The sequence below is a fragment of the Pseudochaenichthys georgianus genome, chromosome 14 (assembly GCF_902827115.2).
Source record: "Pseudochaenichthys georgianus chromosome 14, fPseGeo1.2, whole genome shotgun sequence".
Lineage (NCBI taxonomy): Eukaryota > Metazoa > Chordata > Actinopteri > Perciformes > Channichthyidae > Pseudochaenichthys > Pseudochaenichthys georgianus.
The window spans coordinates 22011975-22039069 of NC_047516.1; the positions used below are offsets into that span (position 1 = coordinate 22011975).

Genomic DNA, 27095 nt, shown 5'->3' on the forward strand with positions numbered 1-27095 from the left:
CTGATTGGCTGGCGGTTTGGGCGTGAGTTAAAGGATATTACGCCTCACTAATATAAAAAAAAAATCAGAAAAGTAACGAAAACCCGATCTGATTTCGGTACGGTAACCGGTATTTCGGTAATACCGGGAACCGGTATGCACCCCTAATCATGTGACCCAGTTAATCCAAAATATAGATTATTTGTATTACTACACTTGACCAGCAGGACTCTCTACTTACTTGTATGAACATCTACATATGCCATCTATTCAATATGCCTACTACCTTGATACAATAAGAGACCAAAAGAGATGAATTGTTATTGCACATTTTTAATTGGTCTCGAGATACAACAGTGTTCTGTGATCCAATACAGCCGCTAATCGATTTAAACTCTAAAACATCCTCTACCTCCAACATCACAGCATTTTAAAGAGAACATTCTTGAGGGCTGCGAAACAACACGTACGGTTTGCTTTGGTGCCGTCGTGTCTCTCGTAAAGATTATTACTACATAATACAAGAGTTAACAGAAGAGACTCCCAACATCAGCGGTGTGAAACAAAGCATTGGCATCACAAAGGGGAGGAAATGTTCTCCTGGCAAAACACAATTAGTTACCGATGGTTGAGGGTGTTTTACAAGCATGAAGAAAGGGAGGATTTGGGGTTCAGAGAATACAAAAAAAGTGCACAAAAAAGAAGTGAAATTAAAAGCAGAGCAGAAACAATTATTCTCATTTATTTGTCAGTAACTTTTCCAATTTATTCAGCCAGTCGTCCCAAATAGAAACGCTGCATATCCTCAAAGCTGCGACAAGTGGGTTTTTGACAATTTTCATGATCGAATGAGACGTTTATAAACTTAACAAATGCTTATGTATTCATTTCAGCACAAGTTTCTTTTTGGACGAGCAGAAAGCATCGTTACAACCCTTTTATGTTGGGACACGGGTGTTTAGGAGGACTTCACAATACCTTTTCTTCCTTTGACATTTTAACAGCACATCCATCGCCTTTAAAACCGTTAAGATACATTCATGGCATCTTTGAAGAAAGAAATCCTGGCATGACATTTAAGCAGATCTGATCAAATGTGTTTAAATGTAACTACACTTTTAAACTGTAGCTATACGAGTCATTTGGGATAATTGCTGACTTTTTCATGGCATCATTTTGTGAGAAAAGGGCAAAATGCTAACTGTAATTTAAGTTAAGTGGCACATCTTCTATTCTTTAAAACATTTGAAACTGAATTCAAACCTGTAAACAGGAGCTTTGTTTTCTGTATTCCCTTTGCATTAAATAAACAATTAATCAATCCTTACAAATCATATGATGAACAGTTTTTAGGACACAACTGCAATATAATTCCTACCAAACAGAGCTATTCTGACATTACAGCATCATAATCCACTAAACAAAATTACAAAATATGCATTCGCCCAATATTTCACAAGTAGGCTTACAATTCATTTTTTTTAAATATCAAAAACACCACAAAACTAGTCTCTGTCAGACATTCATTATTGTAAAACTATGTCAATTATTTAACATTTACAAACAGTAAAAATAATTGTCTAGTAGACAATGATACTAATTATACAGCCATTTGAAACAAAGACACAAAATTGGCCATATCGCTTTGGTGGAACATTTAGTCTTCATCGGATTATTTAAATGTTTCCAAATTATTTCATAATTTCCAGATAAAAGGACAGGAGCAGCAGGTATATAGGAATAGAGAATATGCAACACACACACACGAATGTCAGCAATTAGGTATTTGCTGGCTCTTCAGTGATTCATGCTTTTTTAACCAAACTATATTCTGTGTTACAATTTCTCGATTGTACACATCAAAGACTGTTTACAGGTGTCACACACACACACACACACACACACTGCTGTTTCTGTCCTCATCTGAGTGAAAACGTCCCACCAAAGTGAAATCTTCGCATAAAATGTACAAGAAACAATACAAACATCGATTGTCGTACCTAAACGTGAAGTTTTACTAACCTGCACTCAGAGTCATCAAAGTATGTGACACTCATAGAAGAACATTATTTATAAGATTTCATAATAATAATAATAATAATAAGACTTCTAAAAACACTGTAACACTAGGTTAATCTCTTTACGTACATTAAAGGTGGGGTAGGTACATTTGAGAAACCGGCTCGAGATCGCTAGAATTTGAAAACACACAACCGGAGAAAATCTGCCACTTCCTTATAGAGCCCCTCCTCCAACACACACGGACGCACACATGACCAATGAGGGCACGAGATAAATGTGTGCCCCGATGGAAGGCTGACAGGCAGGTAGGCCATCCAATCCGTTTAGCCGGTACTTTTTACAGTATTACGGGCGGCTTTTACAGATGACATTTTATGGATTTTTTGTCAAAGCACTTAAGATATTCATTGCTATCGGGATGTTAAGAGCATTCCATGGAATATAACAAAGTGTATCTCGAGCCGGTTTCTGAAACGTACCTACCCCACCTTTAAGATGCACCAATACTTGCTTATAAGTAGTTAGTCAAAAACAATGTGCATTTTCATGTTACATTTCTACTGACACACACATCATGTCTTCTACAGTCGGACTGGAGAACCTCTCTGTTCAGAGGCTGTGATTCAGTGCCGTCTGCTACATTTGAATGCATGTAAATATTTCCACACTAATGGTAAAGTCAGCAAGGTTTTACATTCAAATACACACAGGGTGTTCACACCCAAGGCCGACGGACGATATTAATCTGATAGACTTTTTTTATCTTGAACGGTAGGTCCAGGCATAACGTGGCAGATTAAAGTATCTTTTTAACATCTGTACAATCTGCAGGTTTCAACCATTAATGCAAAGTGTACACAGTGGCCACTAAAACCATGTCAAGTATATATTAATATTTGTATATAGAAATTCCTTCGGGTACTTTTTATTTCTTCCAATAAATATAGGGTTTTTTTCACCGGAGCCAACTTTATCCTTCAGCTTGTTCTCACGCATCCTGGTCCCCAGATTAAATTGATAAAACTATTTGTTCAGAACTATAAACTAGATTTTTATCTATATGTTCGCAAGTAAATCTCCTCTGAAACCTCTCCTTCTCAAACAGTTTGATTGCTGAGACACTAGTGAACACCAGCATACACTTAATATATGTGAATATACTCTATCATAAATAACTTTTGATTGCTTTGTTGTCGAGGACATCCCCTCGCTAATCGCTCTGTAATGCATCTGCTCGGCTGCAGCAGCTGTCAGAGCACAAACACTGAACATATAAATAATAACATTGAACAAATGAAAACAGGAAGCAACAGTCTTTTCCAAATCACTGTAAACCTAAACTTTTAATGGATTATTGCTTTATTAAAATGGTGAAGACGCATCATTAGTCAAATTAAATAGTTTAAACTAGTTAGCTGGTATGTTAACTTGGCAGGAAGTGATCCCTCCTAAAACAAATATTCTTATTAGACAAGGCATTGTGATTTGTTTTTGTGTATTCAAACATAATCGTTACATAATATTTAATATAGTTATGGATTCTATTTATCATGTGAGCCATTCCACTTCCTGTTTCATATTGTTATTAAAAGGCCTAACAAGCCTTTGTCATTAAATATTTTCCTTGGTCATCATATGTGATGCTTAAGAGATTGTTTTCAACACTGCGCTGTACAAAAAGGAGCAAATTGTGCTATTGATAGAAGACTCACTGAGCGTGGGTGTGGATGCAGGTGGAAAGTATTGACCGAGTCCTAAAGACGTGCACGGATACTCTCACGAGGAACACAACGAAGCTCTCGCTCTTTTTTGGCTTCGGGGAAAGAGGACGTGTGGTAGGAAGGAAGCTACTCATCATGAGAGGGTCGACCTTTGACCCCCAGGCCTCACATCTGGCTGAAGAGGATGGAGCAGAGCAGGAAGATAGAGTAGAGGAACAGCAGACCCAGGCCCAGCCGGCGGTCCAGCCTCCAGTGGTTCAGGTGGACGCTCATCACCTGAAGCAGAGGAGAGGAGGAGGAGCCACAAAGAGTCACCTGAGAAAGCATTTCTGACGACATTATCGTTCTACTATAGTTGGGTGGATAGGTAGAGAGACCGTCACCACTTATTCGGTTGTGGAAATGTAATAGAGCCAGAAGGATAGAGAGGCGAAGTCCCGCCCATCTACTTCCGCCCCATGGGACCTTATTTCAGAAAAAGTATGTATTGAAGTCAATGGAGAGAGAGATTATCTTTCGATCCCGTTTGAATTGTGCCACGAATTACACATATGATGTTTGTCAATCTTAAAATCATTTCCATGTCAAAAAAGTCAGTTTGTCGTAAAACTATTGAAATATAAGACAATGAAAAATACACAACTAAAGACTACAAATCCCAGAATCCCGGTCCCGCATTGGCTCTTACGGACCCGACTAACTCCCCTTGTGTGTATGCACAGCTCTCAACGTGCCCAGACTTGGAGTGATTTTCACCTCTTAATACTTTCCGCCTCATTCTGAAAGAAGAAGTGAAATGTTCAAACGTGACGGCCGTCTTGGTGTGTGGTGCGAGGAGGGAGATGTAGTTCATTGAGCGATTTCACACACAAAATGTGTTACATTTTTCTTTTTTTGACTTGCAAAATTATCTTTTAAATTGACAAACATATGTGTAATTCATGACACAATTCAAACGGGATCGAATAATAATCATTCTCTCCCCATTGACTTCAATGCATACTTTTTCCGAAATAATGGAGGTCCCCCGGAGAGGGAGCCTCTCCTCTCTATACCCCCCCCAACATATTAACATGCAGGCAAATCTCTTTAGTCTCATTAGATAAAGGCAGCTAAAAATATTTTCCATTTTCATAAAACAGGTTCTCCTCAGGGATCCAATCATACTGATGTATCTTGCATGCTGACATGCATATTCAAACTGATTTCCTTACCGTCAGAAACACAGATGCCAGCAGCAGCACGACAGAATACACCAGTCCTTTATTATTTATGTACACCTGTAGGGAGAGAAAAGGAGGCATTACATTTGCATGACCACATATTAGTTAGTATAACCCAGAATCTCAGTTTCTATCGCCCTCTCATACACATGCAGACTTCAGTAGATCACAAATAAGAAGAAAAGAGATTGTTTATGTATGGGAGATATAGAATAATGCATACTGATGATCCGTGCTCCACCACGAGGGTACGCAGAGCCCAGGGGAAACCCAAACCCAGCAGGATGTCAAAGATATTGCTGCCTATGGAGTTAGACACCGCCATGTCCCCCATGCCTGGAAAGAGATGTGAGAAATGCAGATGTGACGCACGTACACCACAGACAGAAATAATAATAATAAAGCTTTATTTATATAGCATTTTTCATACAACACATGCGGCAAGAAACTCCCCTCAGATTATTTTTTAAGAACTTTAAAAGGTACATGCAGCGAAATATAACATTTTAACAGGTTAATAAACAAGGAGGTAAAAGGTATGAAAATTCAAATAAAATAAAATAAATAATGGTTTCTCTCCGACAGGTAAGACAACTGAGTCGATGCAACAATATAAAGCCCCATAAAACAAAGTGAACATATCGGTATAACAGAAATACAAATAAAAAGATTAAGACCTATAAAACAATATAAAGGTAGGTAAATAATCAAATCTAAAAGAACATTGAAAGTGCGGGGTTGCTAATAAAAAGCTAATCTAAAAAGACGTGTCTTTAGCTGTCGTTTAAAAATGTCCACTGAGTCGGCCTCTCTGGGCAAATAGGCAACGATGGGCGTTTACCTTGTCGAGCTACAATCAGACTGGCCATGCAGTCCGGCACGCTGGTCCCCGCGGCCAGGAAGGTGATGCCCATGATGTAGTCTGGGATGTCTAGTGTGTAGCTGATGATGGTGACCTGAGGGAAACATTAGGATGCATCAGGGTCAACTACTGCTTTTAATCTGTTATTAATGTTGTGTTTTATGAATGTTTACTCTCTAAAGCAGGGGTGTCAAACTCAAATACACAGTGGGCCAAAATAAAAAAATGGGTACTAGTCGAGGGCCGGACTCAATGTTTATTCCAAAACTTATTGAAATGAACTTATTGCACATATTAAACCTGGAACCAACAAAGCTTAAATGATTGCCTATAAAAACAACATTAAACATTAAATAATCAGTTGCATTAATTTCTTATGGCTCTATCTGCAGCTTTTCCAGAGTCATTTCTTATGATTACATTTTTCCACAGGCCAACAACAGCTTCAACAAAAAAAAGAAAACCAAACATGCCCTGTTGTCGTGAGAGAGAAAGTGCAGAAGGAAACATCCATGTAAACTCAGTGTGCTGCTGTGATGCTATAAACCAGATACTTGGCATCTCCAAGTTCATCAATGTTTGGGCTCAGGCTCTGAGCTGAGGGCTTAAATCCACCACGGGCCTGATTTGGCCCCCGGGCCTTGAGTTTGACATGTGTGCTATAAAGTGTCTTTGAGTTTCAAGAAAAGCGCTCTACACATAAAATGCATTATTATCAACTATACATATTAAGCATCTTAAAAAGGTGCTAACTTGAATTGCAATCACCCTCTGTCCTGTACACCTTTTAGCTGACCCCTGATTTGTAATAAAAACACATATTGCTAGATGCTGTTAAGAGTACAAGGCATTCTTGAGATAGGGCGTGTTAAGCCTTTTGTTACTTCAGGCCCACTGATTGTAACCATGTTGACGAGGCCCACCTCAAAATCATAAAATGCTTTGTCCATTTCAAAAATAATTGTATTCATCATGTAATCTATATGATAGTACCGCAGTGGGCCTTTAGATGGCGCTATGAGGCTGCTGTAGACTATAACTGTTGTGTTGCAATAGACCAATATGAAGTGTCTTTAAGAATCAAGCTTGCGTCTTTCTTCACTGCCTTCTTACCATCCACACCATGAGGTAGGAGAAGATGGCGATCCACAGGGTGGAGGCCAGAAACGTGACCATGAACCAGCGGTGCCAGCGGGGCCGGATGCAGTTCGGCACGGTGCAGTACAGCAGGAGACCCAGAGGCCATTTGATCAGCCACTTCACCCGCCCACACCAAGTACCTGAGAGGAGCAGGACGGGGTCAAGAGGGCGCATGGTTTTTAAAATTCTAATTCAAAGGTGTTATTGTCATATGCACAAAGCTACAGTGTAGAAATGGCAATGAAATTCTTCTGACCTGAGCTCCTCCAACAATGCAACATATATAATAAAATACAAAATAAAAAGTCTATATACATACTGAACTGAATATGAAATTAAATAATGAACATTAAGACAAAATTAAATACGGATTATTGCGGTGATAACAAGATGTTAAAGCAGGGATTAGCTACAACATTAAAAATAAATCATCCTCTTAAGTCTTACGTTTCACAGAACCTCCTCACCTGGTATGCGCACAGGACTAAAGATCCCATCTTCTTCGCCCTCCTCCTCTGTCTGGCACACCTCAACCCCCGGCTTTTCTCCTGACTCTGCGTCTGCTATTGCGGGAGTCTTGCCTCCGTTCTCCACGCCGCAGGAGCCCGATCTCTTCAGGCTGTTGCTGGTCGACCCCGCCCGCGACACCGGGCCGGCCTCGCCGTCTTTCGAGCTCTGAATCAGCCTCTGTCTCTGGGAGAGGAGAGTGGGAGGTTATTATGTCGTTAAACTCTGAGAAGATATAATGTGCCTTTAAGGTCACCTATTATGCAAAATCCACTTCTTCATGTCTCTTCTACATCAACATGTGTCCCCTCTTCTTCATGTCTCTTCTACATCAACATGTGTCCCCTCTTCTTCATGTCTCTTCTACATCAACACGTGTCCCCTCTTCTTCATGTCTCTTCTACATCAACATGTGTCCCCTCTTCTTCATGTCTCTTCTACATCAACATGTGTCCCCTCTTCTTCATGTCTCTTCTACATCAACATGTGTCCCCTCTTCTTCATGTCTCTTCTACATCAACATGTGTCCCCTCTTCTTCATGTCTCTTCTACATCAACATGTGTCCCCTCTTCTTCATATCTCTTCTACATCAACATGTGTCCCCTCTTCTTCATGTCTCTTCTACATCAACATGTGTACCCTCTTCTTCATGTCTCTTCTACACCAACCTGTGTCCCCTCTGTGTGAAGAGACTCTGAAAGTTTCAGGAACAAAGATTCTCTCTCTTTTTGTCCTGATCCGTTTCTATAAAAACCTGTCTGAAAATGAGCTGATCAGATTTTGGCCACTTTATGATGTCATAACGATTTTGTGGCTTGAGTAACCATTAGCCAATCAGCAACCAAGGTAACCCCCCCCCCCACCTTATCACCTGAATCTCCTCCTAGAGCACCATTGTGTTCTTTTTAACCAAATCTCTCTCAGAGGGGCGTGGGGAGGGGCTCCTTATTTTCATCTAAAGCTACAGACACAGAATCAGCACTTTTGAAACAGGCCTGAAACAGAGGGGATTATGGGTAATGCTGGAATGATCTGTTTGGTGTTTGGAGCTAAACACTTCAGAGACATGTTTTGTATATATCTGAGAGCTGTAATATATTGATGAAAAACAGTATAATAGGAGACCTTTAAATGCGCCTGGAGTACCTCACTGATGAGCACGCGTCCTGCCATGGAGAGCCTGGTGCGGGGGGAGAAGTGAGGGCTGATCATGACGCGCAGCCCGGCGTCGGAGAAGGACAGTTTGTGAGGGTGGAGGATGAGGAGCTCATCCACCATGATGACTGGAGCAGCCTCTTGGTTGTGGACTTGGCCTGTCAAGAACAACGTTGTAAGTAAAACACATGACAAATGGAAGCAGCGTTTTACACAATTATACTGCTGGGAAAATACTGAATGTACTCTTCCAATATCAGAGTAGCACATGATAAAAAAAAGGCCCTACGTAGCTGTGTACGTAACAGGATGTATGATTACCCAGAAGAGCGTCAGGACTGATTTAGGCGTATGATAGCTATGTGATTAACATGATGATTCAGCCTCTATTGAGATAGACATATGACTGTCATGTTTATTGCTTACACAGGCCTTAGCTAATCTGAACTAAGGTCAGAATACTGCTTTGAACCGGTATCTTGTGACTGAATAACACTCTCTTGTATATAAGCATGTGAAGGACACTATTCGGGGAACTAATTGTCCCATGCAGCTCTGTGTATGATGACGTCTTCCATTCTTGCAAGGATAATAAATACATGTATCCTGATATTGAAGACCAAGCTGGTGACGAGTGATATTTTTCCTAACATATACAATTTCACTTTTTTCCCATTTCCGGACCTTTGTTGAGGAGCACCATGGACGTGTTGCAGGCAGTGGCGTCCTCTGCCATCTTGTCTTCTCTTTGGATGTCTGCTGATCCCAAGCAGCACGGCCCGGAGGTGCTCAGCTGCAGCGTCACAAACGCCCGAATCTGGGAGTTGAACCTGCAACCAAACAGATAGCATTTGCTCACATCCATTTATACCACGAGTACAGTGTGTCCTCAGAGTTTAGACGGTAGTAAAGGCATGATGACTCTTTAGTGTTTCGGTAAACTCACGTCATGATTATAATGTAGATCCCATACATGGTCATGAGAAGCAAGGACTCCCACCTGCACAGCGAGGAAAACATGTCTGACGTAAACCTCCATTCAATATCATACATCAAATATAACACAAGTTAGGGCTGCTCGATTATGGCAAAAATCATAATCTTGATTATTTGGGTCAATAATTGATATCACGATTATTAAAAACGATTATCCATTTACTTTGAACACATCAATGTATTTGAACAGTATGTTTTTAACAGTTGATTACCCTGAACTTTAAGTATAATTCAACTAGAAAACCAATAAAAAAAAATTCAAATAAATAATTGAAACAATTTTTTTTTGTTTTATTTCGATTATGTTGTTTTCATAATCGTTGCAAGCCAAAATCGTAATTGCGATTAAAATACGATAAATTGAACAGCCCTAACACAAATGGTAATGTAAATTAAATATGTTATGATCTCAATGATAGAGCATAACATATTGTATGATAGTTGGAATCATAGATACATACTGCACTCAACGTATTGTGTAAATATCCCTCCACTCAATTAACTAGATGTTCAAGTGTGTAAAGGGTTTTTTGTGTCTTCAACATTAAAGTCTCCATGGAGAGTTTGGTTAATTCCCACAACAGATTTCTCTATTTGTGTTTTTATCCCTTCTTTTCTCACTTGTTTGAAATAAACACGGCTTAGTTAAGAAAAAACTGACATTTTTTTCCAGGCCAATTAGACTTAGAGCAGATTAGTTGAGTTGTTGAATTTGAAACAGTCTTTTCGTCATGAAGTTAGGCTTTTAGCTGTCTTTGTCTTTACAATGGCTTGGTCATATTTATAACTATAAAATATAAACACAGCCCTTAGGACACCGTAAAAGATACCGGTGAATGAACACAACGTTACTCAAGAAAACACTTCATTAACCTCCCAAACAAACAGCATTTCCACTAAGCCACCATTGCTCTTACGCAGACTTATGTCTCTAATAGACGGAGCATGCAGGGATTTAGCAAAGAAAGCTAGGCCACAAATCTGAGCGAGTGTATTTAGAAGACCCTTTGGTGAGCTGACAAGACAGCTGAGGCTTGGCACACTAGGACGCAATAAACAGCCTGCCATATATCACCGATGAATCCACTGCAACCACCCACATTAAGTCCACGTGTAAATCTTCCCTTTCATTTAAACTGCTGACACATACAACAATGGAGTCCCTTCTTTCTTATTTATTTTTACAATCATAGGTTGACAAAACAGAAAACGTTCAGGAGAGGCAGCTAAAGCTAAGAAGACCTAAAAAAAGAATCTCACAGCAAACCGAATCATTAGTCATGTGTGTGATGACCTATGGGGATGACAGCTCCTCCACACTAATTAAACAAATAGCAATTAATAAGAAATCACAGATTTTAAATAGAGCGTGTTCCTCGTCCCCTCGCCTAACTCTGAATTGAGCTGACAGGAAATCAATATTCAGATGTGTTGTCATTCGAACCAAATGTATTTGTTCAACGATCACTGATTGTGAGACATGTTGACGCCCCATCTCCATGATTGTAATTGTCCTTTCAGGGGGGGGGGTACTTGACACCAATCAGAGAGGCCATTTTAGAGCTTTGTCGGTATGAATACAGATACCTACTGACCTACTTAAGAACTTAAGGAAAGTGGACTCACCAAACAACTGTGGCATCATAGATTACCTAGAGAACAGAAAAAGAAATTCTTTAACAGACAACGTGGAGGTTGAAACACAATAATTGATTATTCGACAACATGTTCCATCTCACCATGATGAGAGCCAGAACAGAGAGGATGTAGTATGTGGAATCTCTAAAAAGAGACCACCACGTTAAAACCACTGTCTGTGGAGAAAGGTAAAGAAAAGTCAGTGTTCATTCACTCAGGAGCAGCCGGGTGACAAATGGTTAACACAAAGTTCTCCCCACATGGCCCGCAAAGATCCCACACAGTCCAATGATGACCAGGATGTTGAAGACGGCAGAGCCAACAATCGTCCCGACTCCAACGTCTCCTTTGGTGATGAAGACACCTGGAGGGCGGAGAAGAGGAAGTCACATGTGTGCATTTTATATCTGGCTTTGTTTTGTTTAAGATGAGATAAAAACCCTGTAGTCTGTCATCTCAAACGGGTCATCCAGCTTTCTATTTGGAGTTCAGTAATCTCAAAGAAAATACCTGACAAAATAGAAAATCCCTTCAATTAGACTATGCTGACATCCTATGGAGGGTGTGTGCACTGCAGAGGCTGTAAAGACTATTTCAAATTCCAGCATTTATCATTAGAAATGTTAAAAATGAGCGAGAACACATTTTAGCATGTGCCACTTGGTCCGTGATTGGATCAGCTACTGACCAATGAGAGACGTGAACAGCTCCGGAGCAGAGCTTCCTGCAGCCATGAATGTCGCTCCGGCCACATCTTCACTAAGCTGCAGGTTCTGAAACATGAAAACAAAACAAATAAAAGCTCAGAATAAAATGAGAAATAAACAAATAATCATCTGTTAAACTAAGAAAATAGTATCTGTAACAATAGTCGTTAGCTCACCTCAGATATTTTCTCAAGAGACGGGACAAAGTAGTCATCGCAGACGAGGGCCAGAGCGTAGAACATGTAGATGGCCTGGATAGAATAAGAAAGAACGGGGACACACTCTCATTAAGTTATGTAGGTCTTGTTTTGTGAAATATGTTGTTGATTTCAGGGGATAGCTTGCATAATACTCACACAGAGAGCATGCAGACAAACGGCGCCCTTCTTCCTCTGCTCCTTGGTAAAAATGTCCTCTGGAAACTCATGGATGGCTGAAGGGGAATAGACATAATGATGATTTACATACAGTTAATTTTCTCAGGGTTCTCAGTTACACATAAGAAGAGCCTTATGCTACAATCTGCAAACGTAATAAAAAAGCCTGATTGTCTTTGTCATCAATTCACTGAATTCACCGAATAAAAGGCCACTCTGAAATGTGCAGATGGTTAACACAACCAAATGCTGAAGATGAGCAAGACTTGAGTGAATTGGACAAATGGGATCAATAACAAATGTGTGCATTTTAAATGATTCAGTCCTGTAAGGCATTTGTTCATATTTGAGGCGGAAACGACACTTTGAGAATAAATTACATTTTTATCGTCTTGCAAAACATTTTTATTACCAGATTAAATCATTTGCCTGAGTTCCTGTACTGTTGAAATTCAAAGATTATTTCTTAAAGTATTGCTAACTATAAATACAAGCAGTTATTTTTAAAATAAATAAAAATATTTAAAGAAGAGTTTTTATTTTTTCAAAATGTGTGGCACCATATACAATACTATTTATCTCCTGCATGGTAAAACCCACAACAACATCATGTGTGTCTTGAAGTGAAGTGTGAGACAGGAAGTGAAACTGGCAGCTGCTTCCTGTCCTCCGAGTGTTAAGAAGAAAAAAGGGCTAATGACAGCCTAGCTCCCCTCTGCTCCCTGAACGTTACAAAGGAGAGCCTGGAGAGTGTACTGCAGATCTAATTCTCAACTCGAGCTGGATGAATTTAAACTACTGGGGAGCATGGAGCTATAAATAGCTCTTCTGCTGTGAGACAACAGTGGCTCGACAGGCACACAATAAACAGAGAGCAGCCGTCACGATGCACACTGCACCGCGGCTGCATGGAAACTGAACAACAAACTGCGTGGATTAGGAGAGGGTCCCTGGTGAGCGAGGATATGAGATTTGATCTTTGACACGGCAGTGTGAGAGGCGGAGGCCATATGCTCCAGAGAGGGGACAGTCATTTCGCTATGTTCAGTTAGAACATCTAAATGTTTGTGCAGCAATGTTTACAGATTTGTGTCTGTGCCAGGGCGAGCACTATCTGCTTATTGTGCCATCAACTGAGGCCCAGTGCTCTCCGTTTTTTCCTTGCGCCAGCTGTCATATTGTATCCGCTAAATCATCGAGGCTTAGCATGTAAACTTTCTGTCATCTTATCGCACGAAACAGGGAAGCCTGGATGCGAGCTGCACAGTTTGAGTCTTCTCCTCTGAAGCTGATCAGCGGCTGGACATCTGGGGCTTTATTTCGTTTCACCTTCTTCTCCGCCTGCGTCCCGGCGCTGGAAGATATCCAGTCTCCTTTCTGCCCCGAAACACAAACTCTCAGGTTATTCTGTTCTGTCGCTGGAAACCGAGGGCTGCAACATGTACCTCAGATAGATGCTTTGAGGAGTTGCTCTGGTGAAGGCAGTTGCTATGGCGACACTCTCCCTGGGGGCAGCTTTTTTTTCTCCCAATTGCCTGAACAGTGAGAAAGGGGGGAGGTGAATATGTGTTTCCCATGGTTTGGGGTTTGTGAAGAATGAAAAAAAAAAAGCTAAGTGACAGCAGCTCCGTCTAAAAATATTTATTTTTCCTTACAAACCCTCAGGAGAGGTCTGAGAGAGCGAGGCAGGGGAGGGAACGGCGGGAGATACACATTGTCTCTCAGCGCACTGGTTTACTGAAGGCTACTGGACAGGAATGTGCTTTGCCCCGATTTCACAACACAACACCACAAACTGAAACACAAACAGGTTCAAGATGATCACGTGCAACTTTCCACATTAGGGATTTAAGCCAGACGTGCCTTCAGCTTGATGAAGTCACTCGTTTTGTAGGCAGAGGTCGACCTGCGCTGTTGATGTGCTCGTACTCTCTGTACTCGTCACCTCTCTCTGTACTCGGGAGTCTTTCTTCCGTCAGAATCATGAAATGCTCCCACAACGCTGTCACCTCTGATCCAGTTCTGTCTGTCTTCACAGCAGCTCACATCGGTGGCTTTTACTCCAAGCTAGAGTGCTCTTTAAAAGGTCCTTCACAAGTAGCACCTCCTTAACCTTCTTCTATTGTACTAGGGCTGCTCAATTAATCGCAATTACGATGTTGGCTTGCAACGATTATGAAAACAACATCATCGAAATAAATATATTTTTGTTTGTATTATTTTTGTATTGGGTTTTCAGTTGAATTATACTTAAAGTTAAGGGTAATCAACTGTTAAAAACATACTGTTCACATTTTTTTTCAATAAATGGATGTTTTCAAAGTAAATGGATACTCGTTTTTAATAATCGTGATATAAATTATTGACCCAAATAATCGAGATTAGGATTTTTGACATAATCGAGCAGCCCTATATAGTACACACATAGTGGTGCTATGTGACATGTGAAGCCTAAATGAACTAGTTATCTATGATATGAATCACCGATAAAGCATTTTTAATCTTGCACAGATAATTTTAAACTTCATTCATTTTGATAATATCAGATCTCTTAACTTCAGAAGGTATTGAGGTTGTGTGATGATTTCTTCAAACGCCGCCAGAGGCGACGCTTTCATCTGCTCAGCTTTGAGGTTGCATGTGAAGTGACAGTATTGGGTTAGACGTGTTGACTGGAGGAGACCTCTCCAAAGACACAAACACATCTTTTTGGGAAATACAGATTTGTTTCAACATCTTTTCAAAATGAGTCTATGTCTGTTAAAGTTTCAACTATGGATGCAACTGATGATTAACAATCGAGGACAATTCGACTCCACCATCCAAAACCTTTTCCAAAAATGTGCAGAACACCGGATGATTGAACCACTCTTTAAAGATGGAGATCTGGAATAATACTAGGACTCCTTTCAGACATTATTATAATCCTGTTACCAAAAAATATCATAATATATATAAATATTCAACATTATTATTTTTGGTAATAATGTGTTTTATGCAAAGTGGATTGCCGTTACCTCCACTTCATTTTTCACATCATGAAATGAATTAAAATAATTAACAGTCTGGGGTACAGCTGGATAAAGAAGGTTTTCTTTTGCACATCACGAATTCACGAGTAATCTTTTTAAATCCAAGACACCGCTTCTTTTGTCCACCTGTTAAAGCAGATACAGTAATTGTATGCAGACTGTAGAGCAACAAAAGGACAGATGTAAATTAGGCCAGAAAATAAGGACACTGAAAGTGAACAATCATCTAATATATTAACTCCACAGCATTGGAAAAGCCAGGAGGCACACATTCAAACCACACTGTTCAGAAGCAACGCATAAATGTGCCCCTAATGCATCTTCCTCCAACACACTGAGTGTCTGCTAGAGAAAAGTGTATTAGCTTTTAGTTGAATCCACTACAACATTTATAGCAATCATAAAACAGTGTTGCCTATTTCAAAAAGCTGCTAAGCATTAACCAGACACTGGTTTATGTTGGGGTCATTTTGTTCACATAATAGTGACATATAATAATTTCTGCCTTGATTATAGGAAGCAAATGCAGTGTTGATATAAGGTCAATCAAAAGAGGTTCAAAGGTGTGTTACATACGACAGGTCCTATCTTCCTTCTGTTTTTATCTGAGTCCAGATCAATAAGGCCAGTGCAGCAGATTAGATCTTTAAGTGAAAGCCTTATAAGGTCAATGCCGAGCATATTCTTCAGAAGGCAAGGAGGGAAATCTCCACTGAGCGAGAGCTGATGTGAGGCGCTGAGCTCTCTGTGAGTCAACGTGCTGCGGGGGGGGGCTTCAGTGGAGCTGAATGAAGGGGCAGTGGGCGGTGCAGAGTCATGTTATCGATCTGAGAGGCTGCGGGCGTCCTGGAGTTAAGCTACGCCATCGACATATCATGCATCAGCCCAATGGCTTTGGAGTATCGAGCACTCACCCTCTCACACACACACACACACACGTATATATATATATATACACAAAGAGCTCTGCAATGAGCCTGCATTTTTCATGAGGAATCAAAATATAAATATTTCATCCAGGTGTGTAATGTAAATTCAATTATGCGGTTGTTCTTTGATATGCTTTCCTTTGAGGCAGTTTCAATAAGACGATGATGAAACGAAAGCAAGGCTTCCAACCGCCTCGCCTGTCAATAAATACACTCATGTTACACTGGTGTGACACGAGGGCTCAGACAACACCGTGTATCATCTTCTTCAGCTTTGTGGGTGACGAAATACAATGTAAAGACAAAGGAAAGGGGTTTTTAATCCTCTCTTTAGTGACAATCAATCATTTTATGAGGAGGTTTATGAGTTTAAATAAAGATGCCTATTTGTGGACAGAAAGTGAAAAAGTTAAATCAGTATTCTGAAACCCTACACATATTGGCTGCATAACTACTGATTTCTTTGTATTACATCCATAATCTGACTGCCCTGAATAACCATTGGAAGATCTGTAAGATTATCTGCCAGATTCCCTTTCGCAACACTTTCCCAAAAACCCCTGAAACATGGCTGTGGAAAAAGAAAAGCTATTCTGAGCCGACGGTCGCTGCCAAAATAAACAACAAAACAAGCCTCGGCGACACACACACAGCATGAGCCACTTTCTTCATTTACATCATTTAGATGCACCCCCACCCCCCTCTACTCAGGGTCTAATTTTAGCTCCTTGGACTTTTTTAATGCTTGAAAGCCAGAATTGTCTGGGTTTTCGAAATGTAGCATTCAGTCGCCTAGCAACTACGGTCTCTCCGAGGCTTGTCAGATGAAGGCGGGTCGCACCGTCTCCATCTTGTTAAGCACTGAGGGGATGAAGAGAGAGAAAGAGAGCTCGGGGCTGGACGTTACAGTGCAATCCCCCAGATAATATCCCCCCGAGGTCCAGGGCAGGCTTTTTAATCACACCACAGATTATGTAATCACTGCCATGAGCCTGGTGCCTTGCGCACTGCTGCGAGACACTACCTGTCCAGCCCTTTGTTCGCCTGCTCCTCTCCCGTGTATTAGTACGGGGAAGTATCCACCCGCAGTACGGTGGCTTCTTTGTAAGAGATGATGAGGAAGAGCAGCCAGGATCTCTATAAAGGTTAAGTGTTATATCGGGGAGCAAAAACACAAATTGCTGTATATAGCTCTGCTAGAGAGAGCAATCATTTTCTCTCTCAAGGGTAGAGAAAAAAAACACCTCTAATACAATGTCACATAGGAGGAGGTGCGGGGACTGTGAGGAGGCTGCAATGTGTGAATTTACTACAAACTAGTCCCCGATGAGTCTGTGTCCACGCACCTCTCAAATGTAAGCTCTTCAAATACAAACCCAACGATGTGTCACTGACTTGTGTGATTATTTTATCAGATGACATTATCAAGAGCTTAAACTGTTTGCTATATGCCTATTTAAGATTAAAAATGGCTTTAGAGATTGGAGATTTTGGAGATAAATTACACCTACAATGCACTACGTGTCATACAGAGAAGAAGCCAGATGCACATTATGTAAACATGATCTTCTCCATCTGCTGTCAAAAACAAAATATACTGGAAAAGTTCTGCGGATTCTCTTAAGATTCTGAGATGCCTGTCTGACATTGTTGCAAGGAGGAGATGTCACGAAAGCGCCTTTCCCTCAAATCTATTTTTAGAAGCTTAAAATTATTCATTGCGCGCAGGCTTTTTTTTAGGTTTCACATCCTCACCAGGCACAGTACATTATAGGGTGGTACTTAGAGGAGTGTTGTCGGAACAGCTCATTTGCATGGTATATTATTAGCATAACTCGATTTGCATACATCTCTTAAGGAATACAATAACCATGCCCTTCGCATACAATGCAACATTGTGACTGCCTGCCTAATATTAGCAGTGCCTTAGAGCAAATACAAATGATGAAGAGATAGAGAATTGTATTGTGTCAGTGAGGTAAAAGATGTTTCATTATGCGGCCGTGTTATTTTATCTAATCTGTATTATTCTCCCCAAAGAGGTTTCCTCTCCGATCTGAATTTTTTATAATAAGCTGTGATGAATGCGGCTCATGTCAGCCAGCTAATCAGCCTGGGAACCAGAGAAACAGAGCTCTGATCATGGCTGTCGATCGGCTGCTTGTCTCGTGATAATAAGGAGACGTTTGAATCTGTCAAAACTATTCAGGGTGCATCCAGACTCCAGAAACAACTTGAAGTAAACTTGGCGTCTGCTGAAGACAGGCTACCGTAGAGAATCCAATCTGACTTTCACTCTGGCAGCCTTCTCTCTCTCGGTCAGTGCACAAGCTTGACACTGACCACACTCCTGACAATAGACACAATGCAGCATGACCTTTCAGTTCACCTGCAGGGGAGAGGCAGAACTCTCCAGGACACTCCACTTTCCTTTGTATACCCCCACACACCACACATGCATGTAAACTTAGCCAAACCCCTTCTGACCTCCTACACTTTCAACACACAAAGCATCCAAACTAGCTCCTACTGTTCATCAATGCACTGCACCCTATGCAGCCTCTATGGTCTTGTGTGTGTGTGCAATTCCAAATACTTCCCAAAACACAAAAATAGGCATGGGGAATAGAGAATAGAATTGGGAGGGATGAAACCCTCTTTAATGGTCACACATGCAGAGCACACAGCACACACAGTGAAATGTGTTTTCTGCATTTAACCCAGTGGTTCTCAAACTTTTCTGTCAGGCCCCCCCTTTGGAGAAAAAAACAAGTCGGGCCCCCCCAACACAAATAGTCAGGCTCAGTGGCGCCAGATATTTATTTTGGGGTGCTGTGGGGTAGCTTGACGTTTCATTGAGGGTGCTCAAACATTTAGCGTTTCCCTTTAATGCACCGGTCGCTACAGTGGAATTTTTTAATGCAACAATCCCCACGCAAATACACAGTGTGACAGTTACATGAAGGCTCGAGGCATACTGTATTGGTGTAAGCAGGGGTAAAGTGCTATTTTTATAGGTGATGTGTGGACCTCACATAGGGGGGTCCGGAGGCATGCTCCCCCGGGAAGATTTATTTTTAAATATTGAAGTTAAAAGCATCAATCTGGTGCACTTTGAGAGCAAAATGAAGAGATCTATGGATACATCTCTCAACACCTATGAAACAGATTTACTTTTTTTTTATGGATAGTTTACAAATCACCCTTTTAAACTTTATTCTTTTTTTACTGTCATATAGTATTTCATACCTGTTTTTCATTTATTCTCTTATTTTTTTATAACTATAATGATCATATAAATATAATTGTTTACATTAATGGTGACCAAAACGTTTGAGACCCACTGAGATAACTTAGACTATAGTTAACTATTTAAACACTCAGAGAGTCCTTTAGTTCACTGAGTCTCTCAGTCTGACAGGAGAGGACTCTCCTCCACTTTGTTGTTGAAAAAACTCTTTATAACCGTTAGCGTAGCTCGCTAGCACCAGAAGCTAACAACTACGATCTCCGGTACCGTTGCGCTCTCTCTCTCTCGCTCGCGCACGCACACAAAATGGCTCGTTCCACACACACACAGAGCCGAGCTTTAATGAAACACAGAGACCCAGACGTAATAGTACTGTATCATATTATTTTCGAATCAATAATTTTAAAAATTATGATTTACTTATTTTTGTAATCTTTTTTTTTTTTAATAACCATTATTCCTCCTGGTCTCTCGCTGACCTCAAGAAGCCGAGGTCATCCATCCAGATATAAAGCAGTGACTCACTCACCTTCCCGCGGCAGCTGGTCCTCGCTCTGGTTGTCTGACTTCTCCTGCATCAGCCGGCGAGTCCATCGCAGCTCCTCACCGCTCACGCCTGGCCCAAACACAGAGGACTCCGTCTCTGCTACAAAACAACACCAGAATCATTTTAGCGCCAAACCACCCAGGCACATTTGAACAACTCAATCTGTGTGTAGGACCTGTATTCTTCATGTTTAATTGTTCAGTGAATAAAAGAGCTGAAGAATAATGTGTGTTTGTTATCCTTGAAGTTAAACTGAACACACTCTCTGACAAAACAAAAAGTCTATTTGGGCTTTGTGATTACACATATTTTACAAAAAGGAGAACTATTAAGCCAAATGTGACAAAAAGCCCAGTTTCTATAAGCCCAATGTCTCTCAATGTTTTGTGTTTCTCTTTTGTGTCTCTCAAAGGTAGTGAATCCTCAAATGTGAGAAAAGAAAAACAGTGAAATCATTGGCAATTTTCTGTTCAAAGTTTCTCTTTGCAATCAAAGGACCTCTGACTGAACTATAATAACCACATTTCTTATTTTACAAGGTGGCCTTTTTAATAATAAAATAAAAATGAACTTGTCCTCAATCAGTACTTTTACTGCAACTGTTTTTGTCGATGAAGTAATTGTCTCCGGAGTTATTCTTGTGTCAGGTCCGACTCAACAGCAGTTTCATGTGTCTGGCTTTTGAAGATAGCGACACGTTCAGTAATTCAGTCCTAGCTGCCGTCAGCTGTCCTGAGCCATCAGCACTGAAATCTTTATGGTGTGTATTTCATTCCTCCAAAGCTAATCTCTGTGTGGATTTCCATTTTTACAACAAACGAGGAACAACTCATAGATATATCTGTTTTATCATCTCTCCTATGGGGAAGAAAATACAGATTTCCTTCAAAACCACCCAGGATATCTTTCAGAGAAGACAGTCAGACGTTATGTATTATCTCTACGCTCTACACTGTCCTTTATTTACGAGGCAGCTTGGTGCTTGTATCCGATGCATTTCCTGATTGGTAGGCGTCATTGAGTCCCTTTGTAGCTCGCCGCTCAATGAGGCTGTTTCATGAGGGCAGCGGTCGTGGCTGAGAGGAGAGGTGAAGGCTTTCATGTCGAGCATCAAGAGGAGCTCTCCCCGTATGAAATTCAAATGGGTTTTTGCCACAGATGGCTCTGCACCATTTTCTCACACGTATCACTGGGAGACGTCTCTAGCACCCAAACCACATTGTGACTCATTAGGAAAGGGAGAGATAAAAACATGCTAATTCTGTTTCTTCTCAAGATTCAGATCTTGTTAACGCACAAAAAATAAAAAGAGATGGAGATGCAGAGCTCCTCTATAGAGCTAGAGAGACCCACTTCTCTGGTATCATATACATTATAACAGTTACAGTGTTGAAATATTCACGTAAAACACATATAAAGGACTTGTACAGAAAAGTAAAGTCTTAAGAACGCACCTCACCTGTAAACTCATCTGACATTAACTCCTTGATGAATCTGAACATAAATAGACAAGTTAGAGATTTGTTACTAACTGTAAAGCACTCACTCATCACTGTACCCTGTATGCCAGGGCAGGTCTACCTTCACTTACTGTTCGGAGGCTCAGTCACTGGTACATGTTCATATATAAAGCCATGCTGAGTAAACTACCGACTTATATCTGCTCTCTGATTTCACAGAGAGTCGCAAGTAGCTATTGCCTGAGATCCCAGGATGTGTTTTTATTACATGTGCCAAGTGCTAGGACTGTTTTAGGTACAAAAGCTTTTATGTGCGCTGCCCATCTAACTTGGAACGCTCTGCAAAACATATTGAAACTGAGCATTTTGGTTCCCCTGCTTCATCTTAAAGCTCGGATAGATGAAATGTTATTTGGTACCTATCATTGTGAATAGGTTGTAATTTGTACCCCTGTAATTATGTTGTATGATGACCTTTTAGTTTTCTGTTGTGTTTCTGTGTAACCAATGTGCGGCAGGTATCCCTTGAACAAGAGATACAAACATTCAAGTCTTTGTTCACTAAGCTTGCATTCATATATATCAAACAAACATGGGATACTTGCCTCCTGTGCGGTTGTCATTATAAAAGACTATCTTATTAATGTCCAGTCCTTTATAGTTTCCAGTAAGTTAGAGCTCTGGTGGTTCTGGTGTTGCTTAAACTAAACGTTGTTTGACTACGAGTATTTTCTAGGTGAGGGTTTTAGCAGCACCTCTCGTCCTGCGATCGACTTGATCCACTACGTTGATGACACACTTATGTAATATATAGCATTTACTGCTTTAAATAGCCAATATTACCTTTGTCCTGAAGGTTTGGCTCATTGCATAACAGTATATATATGAAATGCTTCAACTACAATCCTCCCTGAAGCTTCACGAATCTATTTGAATTGGACTTAAGATCACAATCTCACACAACTCCCAGAGCTTTGCATTAATGTTGCTTATCATTCTGGTGATCCATGGTGTTTAAGCTAACGTTACAGTGATTGTTCCTCTAGATAAGACCACCTAAAATGCTTCGAATGTAAATATAGAACAATATGTAACGGAAGGATTACATTGCATTTAGCTGACGCTTTTATCCAAAGCGACTTACAATAAGTGCGTTCGACCAACAAAATACAAACTTGAAGAAAACAGAATCATAAAGTACATCAGGTTTCATAGAGCCAAAACATTTCAAGTGCTACTCAACTGGCTTTAGATAAGCCAGCCCTTTATTAGTATATAAGTGCTTTGTTAATAATTCTATCGCTCGAGGTGGAGTCGAAAGAGATGAGTTTTCAGTCTGCGCCGGAAGGTGTGTAAGCTTTCTGCTGTCCTGATGTCAATGGGGAGCTCATTCCACCATTTTGGAGCCAGGATGAAAGCCGATAAATCATAAAATGTGGTGTTTGTATCTAAAATACTTTAATCCTGCTGCCTCGTGCCTCAACGTAAACACAACAGTTCAGCGCAGAAAGGTAAATGTAAATACCATAATGTTAAGAGTAAACACCGTAATTCATTGTTCAGGATGTCTTTGTATTGATGTAAAGAGACTGCATTCATTCATTTTGTTGCAACACAGACCAAAAGAAGTCACTGTGGCATTTTCATTAAACAAAACCTATGTTATCTTTATAATGCCTGCAAGACAACATTTTTATTTTAAAACATGACAAAGCAAAACAAGTCTAAAGTCATAAATATGTCACTTTCCACGTTGAGGTAGAAGGAAAACCAGTTAGGGCTGCTCGATTATGGCAAAAATCATAATCTCGATTATTTGGGTCAATAATTGATATCACGATTATTAAAAACGATTATCCATTTACTTTGAAAACATTAATTTATTGGAGAAAAAAATGTGAACAGTATGTGTTTAACAGTTGATTACCCTGAACTGTAAGTATAATTCAACTGAAAAACCAATTTGAAAAAAAAATTATTAAAAAAAAAAAAAAGGTAATAATAATAATGAAAAAATTATCGTTTTATTTCGATTACGTTGTTTTCGTAATCGTTGCAAGCCATAATCGTAATTACGATTAAAATACGATTAATTGAGCAGCCCTAAAACCAGTGTTTGCTCTTTCTTTAGCAGAAACAAGACATTTGATCCTGTCAATTACACATCGACTGGTAAGACCGGCTTCCTCAGGATTTACCCCAAACAGGGTCAGTGTTTCCACAGGACAGGTCTACAGGCGGGAATCTAAATGTCTCTGATGGTGACATAATCAAATTACAAATGCAGATAAGATTGGCTTATTCTGGAAATCAAGTCTTTATTAAAAAAACTAATATTTGTATTTCCGTCCCACACACTGAGCTCCATTTCCACATATATTCCCACTGACATTTACACTGAACATTTAGGAAGTGTTGTGTTGCAATAAACAGAAAACTGATGTATTAGATTTTCCCTTAAATGGGGGCTCAACCAGTCATTCAAATATCTGAGAGAAGACCAGTTCACAACTCCAGTGTGGGACAAAGTTCAAATCAGGATTATGTCACGAGGGCAAGACTTTTTTGTACAGTTATGACGCTTTAAGGGAAAATAAAGTATCTTCTTCCTTTAAGTCTACGGTTGTTAATACAACATTTTAGGATAGCTACTTTGGCTTGATTTCCCGATATCAATACAAATTAATTTCCTCTCTAAACACTTCGACTTCTACAGTATGGGAGCAAATAGTAAATTATTCTGATGGCATTTGAATCTTTTTGTGTGTAGGCAATGAAAGTCATGTTGTGAATATTTCCTAGGTGTCAGGGGAGGAAATAATAGTAACTTTAAGGCAGCTATGATGATCAAAATCTAAATAGTTTTTAATGGATTCAAATAAGAGGTATTTGAAAGGATGGCTTCTAGTGAAAAAAACTATTTATATTTCACCTTAATCACTACTGACATTTAAGCCTGAAGGGACACCTAAATGCAAAAAGTTAAATATCAGCATTATGCTCCTTATCATAAGCAATTGTTGCTATCACTTTCCATATGTGTACTTTAAAAGATGATCATAAAATCAAAAATCAGTTTTTGTCAGTTCAATGTTTACTGAACTGTTAAAAAGCTAAGCTAAAGCAAAGAAGGGAAACTGTCGTATCTTTTCAATCAACGCTCAACTTTATTCTGTCCAGTGTGTTGACAGCCTGACAGACAGTCATGCCACAGGGATCATTCAGTCTCAGCTGTTAGAACCACGGCTGCTGCCTTTTATAAATATTTCAAAAGGAATCCACCATTTGCTTGCACAGTGTAAACAAAACGGATATATGTTTGAGATCAAATGTTCGCTAGAGAGGCTCGAATGTTGTGGAAAGGATCAAAATGGTTGGCGATCTTCAGCAAAGAAATGTGTTATAAATTGCTTCCAACAATGATTGCAATTGTTTTACTCTTGAAATGTTTCCTTCACAACTCGAACATACATTTTCCATCAAGTTAATAGCGTTATTGTAAGTTATTATAATCCAATGTTTTTTCCTAGGGTCGACCCACATTGATACGGCGCATCCATAAATGGTTGTACAGGCCATGTTGTTCAGGATGCTACACAGCAATAGTTTCCAAGCATTGCAAAAAGAAGCTGCCTGTCCCCATTACAAACAGCAGACCACATGCCTTGCCGTGTGCTTTCATAAGGTTTAAGTTGAGCGGCCTTGATCTCGGTTCAAAAAACCTCTTCTGGTTGATGGCACACTCATACTTTAAAGGTGAAGTATAAATATTAATGACATGGATCACTCACTGGGAAACTCTTGCAGTACTCTCATGCAATACTAGGGTGGTACCTACATTTGAGTAAAACACATCCTGAGAGTTCAATCATATCATTGTAATGCACAAAGGATGACAGGGAATGGTGTGGTCGGGGCTGAAGCTGCGGATGAGTGTGTGTGACAACATCAGCAAAGGTGATGAGAGGATAACGAGCGGGGTGGGGATGCCTTTAGGTGCACTGCTGAGAATGAGGCATCATCTAAGAAGGAAACATCACCTCATCCTCCTGGCTATGAATGGATTATGATGCTGGGTTATAAATAGACGGCTGCAAGACAAATAACAAGGATTTACTATTTATCTCAAACCTATTGGACTCATTAACAGCCAGAGAAAAAGGCAGGAATTAAAAGGGCAGGCAGTCTGTTTCAGAATACGTCAGATTCACAGACACAGTGTTCCTGCTGAGACAAAATAACCATGGTCGATCCACAAATAACTAAACCCAAATGATTGGATTTATACATGCCACAATGTCTGTCTGCTTTATGTAATCAACAACCTGTCACCTTCCTGCAGTGTGAGCGGAGCACATTGGACCAGAGGGACAGAAGCTGGGAGACTGTTAGGAGTTAGAAAAAACTGAATTAAGATTTAAATATTTAGAGCAGTAATTCAGCCGTCTCACACGCAGCACTATTTGCTACCGTAGACCATATTTGCCTCCAGAAATGGCCCCATTTTGCACAGTGATCAGAAGTGTGCTTTTCAAATGATGCTCCTTTCTTATTTAGACAGTTACGTGGTGGTGGTGGTGGTGGTCAATTGTAATATTTCTACACAAGACACGTAAGATGTTCTTATGTTCAGCCTTATTACAGATGGCATTTGGATCTATAGATAAGGGGAAGTATATTGGATCCTTGCTCCAAATGAAGACAAAGCACCACATGTTGTGCCCTACATTATTGTTAATGCATCAATTGTCTACTGATTTATCAAATGTAGCTATCTATTAAGACAGTGACAGTAAATGTGGATTAATAGGGGTAAAATTAGAATTGATTTGCTTTTGATTTCATTCTAATACAAGAAATATAACTTTATGTGCAGCATCAATATAAAAGGTTGGCTCCTGATAGCAGCAGACATTTCCTTTAGGGCCACACACATAAAATACCAAGATTCCTATAAAATACACACATTGTGCACGCTGTAATCAGTAAGTGAAGCATGTTGAATGGTGCATCCTTAATTTCCCAGTGTGTCTAATAATATCCATAGGATTATAATTGTTGTGCACGCTCGCAGGCGCGCGCAGCCTGTAGTCTATATTAAAGTCTCACCTGGTGCCTGGAGGACCTGAGCGATCCACATGACAGCCACCAGCCCGACTCCACAGCAGCAGAACCGCTGGAAGGGCCGCCGGTGCCTCGCTGCGGCTCTCATTCCTCAGCCGGCCGCATATCCTCCATAAACATCTGTTTCTCTCTTTTGTGATACTTGTTTCACACTTTATCCGCAAAAAAACAGCTCCAGCACCAGCAGCAAGCGACTTCTCTGCCAAGTTGTGTAAAAAAAAAAATATCCCCGCAATGACAAGCAGTGCTTTTCCTCGGAACTAAGAGCAGCCGCTGAGCTCCGGGTTTCACATAGCGAGGAAACGCGTAAAAAAAGCTTTCTGCGTTCATGTGTTCAGTCTGAAAGGTCGACAGCAGATCCCACAGTGAGGCTCAGCAACAGGAGGCGACATGCTCCGAGCTCTGTATGCCTCCCTTTCTCTCTC

The 27095-nt window shown here is 40.3% G+C and overlaps 1 protein-coding gene across 1 annotated transcript; it reads right to left on the bottom strand.

The window, feature by feature from the left end:
* Nucleotides 1-296: 296 nt before the first annotated feature.
* Nucleotides 297-27095, bottom strand: LOC117458891 (sodium/potassium/calcium exchanger 3-like). Its single transcript, XM_034099609.2, has 17 exons — nt 26656-27095; nt 20069-20185; nt 12308-12384; nt 12128-12202; nt 11933-12017; nt 11505-11608; nt 11346-11420; nt 11233-11258; nt 9557-9610; nt 9295-9440; nt 8602-8768; nt 7415-7640; nt 6921-7087; nt 5787-5901; nt 5169-5281; nt 4937-5002; nt 297-3998 (listed from the first exon to the last, which is right to left on the bottom strand). Exons 1-17 carry the CDS (start codon nt 26756-26758, stop codon nt 3888-3890), a joined length of 1827 nt encoding a protein of 608 aa, XP_033955500.1. The 5' UTR covers nt 26759-27095; the 3' UTR covers nt 297-3887.